This window comes from Lontra canadensis, unplaced genomic scaffold (assembly GCF_010015895.1).
Source record: "Lontra canadensis isolate GAN:19392208 unplaced genomic scaffold, GSC_riverotter_1.0 scaffold160, whole genome shotgun sequence".
Lineage (NCBI taxonomy): Eukaryota > Metazoa > Chordata > Mammalia > Carnivora > Mustelidae > Lontra > Lontra canadensis.
The window spans coordinates 2,076,574-2,083,662 of NW_022631154.1; the positions used below are offsets into that span (position 1 = coordinate 2,076,574).

Sequence of the window (7,089 nt, forward strand, 5' to 3'; positions counted from 1 at the left end):
CCCATAAGCCTCTGAGTGTCGACTGGCTTAGAAGCGTCCCACCAGGGGCATCTCAGCGCCTAGCTAGCAAGAGTCCCCTGCTGTTAAAGCCTGCACACAGTGTCCAGCCAGGGGGACCCGAGCCACTCCCGGTGACCCCGTGCAGTGGCTGAGAGCAGCCCCTTTCATCCGCAACCATGTCCAAGTTTGGACAATATATGGTTGCCCTACTGTCACAGCCTTGAGAAGGGGAAGCTTGAGAGGAAGCAGCTGGAAGGTAGAGACCTCCCTTCCCCACCTGGTAGCGCAGCTGCTCCGCATCATAGATCTTCTTCAAGGGGACCACGGCGGGCGCAAAACAGTGGCCCAGCTTGGCCAGCAGCACTCCGTTCCGGAGGCTCTCCTCTAGCTCCACCGGCGAAGGGAGCTCCTCCTTCAGGCAGGCCTCCATCCAGCTGAAAGTGCGGGAGCGGAACAGAGCCCGTCGCCACCCCATCCCCCCAGCACAGAGGGGTCCCTGACTCTTGGTTCCTGTCCTACTCCTAGCTCCTCCCTCTGCCCGTGCTCTAGCTGCTGCCACTGGATCCCAAGCTGCCGCAGGCGCTGGAATGGCCAGTCCTGGGCCCCTGCTCACCCCCAGGAATCTTCCCTGATGGATCCTGAACCCGTGTGTCTGCAGGGAGGCCCTTAGCAGCCGCCCGCGAGACCCTGTCTCTCGGTCTGGTTCACACGCCTGTCCCACCGCACCGCGTCTGCTCGCTTCTCTCTCTGCGAGTTTTCTGAGAACCCAGGCCTGAAGGGTTATGTTTACACAGATTAGAACCCAACTTTGATGACGATGGGGGTCGTGGGGAACCCCCCGAGGTGATGGGAGCCGCAAAAAGGGACAGAAAGGCCAGAGCCCTTGGAATCGGAAGACCTGCTCTGTACAGCATCCCCCCGCATGCACGCACACATCTCAGAGCCACACCGTGTGACCCGCAGACTGAAGAGGCCTCGGCTGCTCTCGCTGCCTTGGGGGGGCGGCTGCCGGGGGTGTGCAAGGGGGGACACGAGCTAATGAGTATGAGCACACTGGGAGAAGACTCGGGAAGCATATTGTCACTGATGGTGGCATGAGGGGGGGCATGGGACCTCCAAACGTCCGTGCACGGACACCTCCAGGAAAGCCTCCATCCTCAAAGAGAGCCAGTCATGCCTCGCTCTGTGCCTTCCCAGCCACAGCCACCTGACTTCTGGCCTACCCACGCCACCTGCTCTCCCGGAGAACGCTAGAAATCCTCTGCAGATTAGAAAGAGAGCCGTGGAGGCAGCGTCCATGTGCAGGAAACACGGGGTACAGAGGAGCAAGCCGCTGGACACAAGGGGGTCAACAGACAAACCCAGAATGTGATGCGTCTACATGGCCGGCAGGCCGGTGGCTTCTCCAAGTCGGTCACATGAAGAAGTGCGAAGGGAAGGTGAGCTATTCTGGATTAAAGAAGATTCAAGAGACGCAACAACCAGATGTAACCTGTGAGCTTTGTTGGAACCTTCTTTGACGAAGGCAATCGAAAAATAGAAAAATAGGTTACTTTTCCAGACAATCAGGAAAATTTGAAAATGGCCGGGTGTTGATCTCCCAAGGATTAATGGGTAACTTCTGTGGGTATTAGAACGGTGCTGCGGGGACTATGCGAGCAGACGGCCCTACATTTAGAGACAGCCCGGAAGAGCGCACGGAGAAAGAAGGAGGTGGTGTTGTCTTTGCTCACGATGGCGTGACCGTCTAGGGGGAAAATGTGAAAGAAGGCGACACAAAACCTCACGCAAGGCTGTGGGACACAAGGCTAACACACAAAAGTCGGTCGCTGCTGTAGGTACTGCAGCGGGCAAGTGGAACTTGATACTAAAAGCACAACACAGTGTCCATTAGCACCCCAAAAATGAAATACTTAGGTATAAATCCAGCAAAATATATACAAGATCTCGGAGGAGAACTAGGAAACCCTGATGAGTAAGATCAAAGGACAAACCAACTCGGGGGAGGGGACCCCACACTCGTGGGCAGGAAGAGTCCACACCCGCCCAGGCGCTACTTCGTCCCGGCTGGGTCTGCGGGTTCAGCGCCATCCCACAGGGGCTCCTGGCAACTTATTTGGTGGCTATCGAGATAACGCCCCTAAAGTTGGTACGGAGAGCCCAAGGTCCGGAAGAGCCCACACCAGATTGCAGGCCGAGAACAAAGCTGGAGGATGATGCCGCCCGTCTGAGCCACAGTCATCAAGACAGAGTGGTCTCAGGGAACGACGGGCTGACCCGTGGAACAGAGGGAGAAAAACAGACCCGCAGAACAGCCAGCTGACCGCTGACCGAGGAGCAGAGGCGATCCAGCGGAGCAGGGGGCGTCGCTCCAGCCAACAGCGCTGGGGCAACCCGAGACAGAGACTTCACACCCGTTACCAAGATCAACTCAAAATAGATTATCAGCTTAAACGTCAAATACCAAACTGTAAAACTCCTAGAAGAGAACACAAGGGAAAACCTAGGTGACCTTCGGTGTGGCCATGACTTTTTAAAAAATGTTTATTTTAGTAACGTCTGTCCCCAATGTGGGGCTTGAACGCGTGACCCCAAGATCAAGAGTTGCATACTCTACAGACTGAGCCAGCCGGGCGCCCCGGCGATGACTCCCCGCCCACCCCCACCCCAGGCAATGACTTTTTAGACACAACGCCAAAGACACAATCTTTGAAAGAAATAATTGATAAGCTGGACTTAATTAAAATGAGAAACTGGGGCACCAGACTGGCTCAGTCAGTTACACGTCTGCCTTCAGCTCGGGTCGTGATCTTGGGGTCCTGGGATCGAGCCCCACATCCTTGGGCTCTCTGCTCAGTGGGAGGCTACTTCTCCCTCTGCCCCTCCCCTACCTTGCTCGTGTGCTCTCTTGCTCTCTGTCAAGTAAATAAAATCTTAAAAATAAATAAATAGATGAAATGAAATGAATAACTTCTCTAGAAAAGAGAATGGGAAGACATGGGAAGAAAACATTGGCAAAATACACATCTAATAAAAGACCAGTATCTGGGAGTCTGGGTGGCTCAGTCGTTAAGCGTTTGGCCTTCCGATCAGGTGGTGATCCCAGGGTCCTGGGATCGAGCCCCGTATTGGGCTCTCTGCTCAGCAGGAAGCATGCTTCTCCCTCTCCCACTCCCCCTGCTTGTGTTCCCTCTCTCCCTGTCTCTCTGTCAAATAAATACATGAAATCTTAAAAAAAAAAAAAAATTAAAAACACTAGTATCTGAAATATACAAAGAGGGGCGCCTGGGTGGCTCAGTGGGTTAAGCCTACTTTGTCTCAGGTCATGATCCCAGGGTCCTGGGATCGAGCCCCACATCGGGCTCTCTGCTCAGCGGGGAGCCTGCTTCTCCCTCTCTCTCTGCCTGCCTCTCTGCCTGCTTGTGATCTCTGCCTGTCAAATAAATAAAATCTTAAAAGAAAAAAGAAAAGAAATACACAGAGAACAGGGTGCCTGCCGACTCAGAGGGTGAAGCGTGTGACTCTTGATCTTGGGCTCATGAGTTCGAGCCCCACGTGAGGCTCAGAGCTCACAGAAACACACACACAACAAGAACAAACAACTGATCAGAATACGGGCCACAGATGCCCACCGGCAGACACGGCGCCGAGGAAGATGCAGGGATGGGAACCGAGCGTCTGGAAAGATCCCCCACCATCGGGTGGGGGAGAACGTGCCATCGGGGAAATGGAAACGAAAGCAATGAGACTCCACCACGCACCTATCAGAATGGCCGAAATCTGGGGCCCTGACCACGTGGGATGCTGATGAGGACGAGCAGGACCAGGAGCTCTCAGTCCCGGCTGCTGGGACCGCTGAGATGCTGCAGCCACTCTAGAGGTTTCGTGATTTCTTACAAAACGAGACACACTCCCGCCCGGCAATGGTGCTCCTTGGTATTCACCCACAGGACTCACAACACGCGGCCCACGAACACCAGCACGCCGCCGTGTGTGGAGGCTTCGTTCACAAGCACCCAACTTGAAGGCAGCCCAGACGTCCTTCCGTAGGTGACGGACTAGAAAACCGAGGTCCATCCAGACAACGGAAGGCCGGTCAGCGCTAAAATAGAACGAGCTGTCAACCCCTGAGAGACACGGAGGAACCTTGAATGCGTACGACTAAGTGAAAGAAGTCAGTCTGAAAAGGCTCATACTGTATGATTCCAACCACGGAGAAACCAAAGAGACAAGAGAAGAGAGGAGAGCTTGCCAGGGGGCGGGATGGGGGCACAAAGAGGCAGAGCACGGAGGATTTTGAGGGCAGAGTGATCCCCAAGGTCAGCCACGGACTTTGGGAGGCTACGTGTCCAGGTGAGCTCATCAGTAGTAACAGGGGGCGCCCTGCCTGAAGATGTTGACAGGGGAGGCTGCGTACGTGTGGGGGCCGGGGGTACCTGGGGAATCTCGACCTTCCTCTTAATGTTGAACCCGAATCCGCGCTAACAAAATAAAGTCTTAAAAGAGAAGACTGGACCCCAGGCCTTTTGCATCGGCTAGAGGGTAGGTGCCTGGAGTGAACAGGATGGGAAACGGGGGACCAGAAGGGGGCAGTCCCTTGGCTCACCGCTTGGCTTCCTCCAGCCGGCACAGGTACTGATAGGCAACATTCTGTCGCCTCTGCTCATCCATCTCCTCCGCCGTGAGGCGTTCGTCTGAGGAGGGAAGGGGGACAAGGTCGAGGAGAGGAGTGTTAGACAAAGGGCCATGGCACTGAAGCTGCTTCTCAACAGACTTTCTTGGGCAACTCTGCCCCGACACCCGAAGCACCCGCGTGCGTCCCCCTCTTCCTGACACCCCTGGCTCCGATCTTCGGCCCCCGGCCCCGGAAAGCTGCCCTGGTCGGCACGCCCTGTGACAGAGGTGCTCCCTGCTCCTTCCCTCCAGCCATCTCCTGACTCCTCCTTCCAGCCTATTCCAAGCCCTTCCCTCAGGGCTCCCACACGGATGTCCAGACTCCTCCATGGCTGGGGACACAGCCACTTATTTCATCCCTAACAGCCTCTGAGTTCTCCAAGACCTGGACCTGTGTCATCCTTCTCAGGCCCCTCCCAGAGGCTGGGTTAGGAGGACCAACTGGGACTCAACCCTCAACAACCAGTCATTCCCGTGCTACCTTCTCTCTGTCAGGCCCTGGCCAGGCCCCGGGCTGGTGGATCTTTATTCTCAGGAAACACGGATTAGCATTAGAAAAGAAGAACGTGGGCCCCTGGATGGCTCAGTCCTTAAGCATCTGCTTTCTCTCAGGTCATGATCCCGGGACCTGGGATCCAGCCCTGAACTGGTCTCCCTGCTCAGGGGGGAGCCTGCTTCTCCCTCTGCCTCTGCCCCGTGTTCTCTCTCTAATAAATAAATAAATCTTTTTTTTTTTTTAAATCAGGCAGGCCGAGAGAACTCTGTACACACACACAAGAAGCAAACACAGAGGGCTTGATGAGAGAAAACTCTGTCTTGGACCCAACACTCGAAGTCAGTCCGGTTCTTCACCTGATACTGCATATCGTGCAACGTGACCTGGACGAGGGGCAGGGCTTACTAGAACCGGCAGTTAAGCACGTTAACACACACGCACGCACACACACACCCGTCTAGGTCAGACCCCACAGCACCCGCCCACTGTAGTTCCTACAGGGTGTGTACAAGGAACGTGGCTGGTTGCTAAGCACGGAAAATAAACGGGTGAGCAGATGCCGTCACCCAGAGTCATGAGCTGAGGGCTGTGTGAGATGCGCAGAGCTTTGCGTGCGCACACATACACACACACACAGTCGTGAAAACCATCAGTCCTCCGGCTTCTGGGGTCCAGAACTAGCTCTGCTTCAACAGATCCTGAACACGGCCTTCGTTTTCCAGGGCGCGGCCTTAGTTTTCTGGACCCCGCTGGCCCGAGAGGGGGAGGGCTGGAAAAATGAGATGTTGCCTTTGGCGCGGAGGTCAGACAGCAGCCTCTTGGCCGCCGACCCCTGAGCCCAGTCCCTCTGGACTGCGGTGCTTTTGCAAATGCGGCCCGCGGGCCACCGCCTGATCCCCCGGGGCAGCGGAGAAGCGGTGCTGTTGCAAACGCGGGTCAGGGACCCCGGCCCGACCCCTGGAGCTGAAGCCGCGGGACACGGCCGAGGAGCGAGCCCTTAAGAGCCCCCCGGCCGACCCCCGCGGTCTCCGCACGGTCTCGGCACCCGCGAAGCCGAGCTCTCCGGGCGTCCCGTCGCCGGTGGCGCTCGGCCAGCACGCCTGCCGCCCGTCACTGCTGCCTTCTGGTGGGGCCGCCCAGGCCAACCCCGTCGCCCAGACCCAGAACTCGGGGACGCCGGAGAAAACCCTGGAAGCCCTGAAGCGCGGCGGCGTCTGGGCTTCTCGCCGCTCCCGCCTCCACCCGAGCCCGCCCGAGACCCGACCGGGCGCAGGCCCGCCGCCCTCCTCGGCCGGCTCTGCACTCACACAGCGCGGGGCCCGCGCCCGCTCTCCGCCGCTCCATGTTCCTCCTCCTTCCAAGTTTGAATCTCCCGCCGCCGGGCCGCCGCCCTCCCCTTCGCCGCAGCTGGACAGCACTTCCGGCCCGAGCCGCGGGGGCTGCTGGGATTTGTAGTTCCGGGAGGCGCGGGCGCAGAAGCGCCGCCGGGTGCGGAGGAGGTGGCACCGGGGGCAACCGGGTCCGCGCTCGGCTCTGCCCAGCGGTGGGCTGCGGCGGTTCCTGTAGGGCTCCTCGGCTGCCCTTGCTTCCGTCGTTTCCCCCTCATGCTCCCCTGAACCCCGCTCCGCTTCCTCTAGCCTTCTTGGCTCCTGTTAATTTGCAGGCCACCTTGGACCCAACTGGAAAGTGTGGATGCGGAGAGAAAGCAGCCGGACTGGGGGCACGTGGCTGGGTCAGTCGGTAGAGCACGCCGCTCCTGACCTGGGGGTCGTAGGTTCGAGGCCCTCGGCGGCTGCAGAGGGTGCTTTAAAAAAACAACACAATTTTTAGGGGCGCCTGGGTGGCTCCATGGGCTAAGCCACTGCCTTCTGCTCCGGTCATAGTTTCAGCGGGGAGCCTGCTTCACCACCACCACCACC

At 57.7% G+C, this 7,089-nt stretch overlaps 1 protein-coding gene across 1 annotated transcript in view; it reads right to left on the reverse strand.

The window, feature by feature from the left end:
* Nucleotides 1–6,604, reverse strand: part of IQGAP3 (IQ motif containing GTPase activating protein 3) — a 33,371-nt gene extending 26,767 nt beyond the window's left edge. Inside the window, exons 1-3 of the mRNA XM_032845107.1 lie at nt 6,478–6,604; nt 4,607–4,694; nt 278–434 (exon numbers count right to left, since the gene is read on the reverse strand). Coding sequence (XP_032700998.1) covers nt 278–434; nt 4,607–4,694; nt 6,478–6,514 — 282 coding nt within the window. The 5' untranslated portion in view covers nt 6,515–6,604. The remainder of the gene's footprint in view (nt 1–277; nt 435–4,606; nt 4,695–6,477) is intronic.
* Nucleotides 6,605–7,089: the final 485 nt, after the last annotated feature.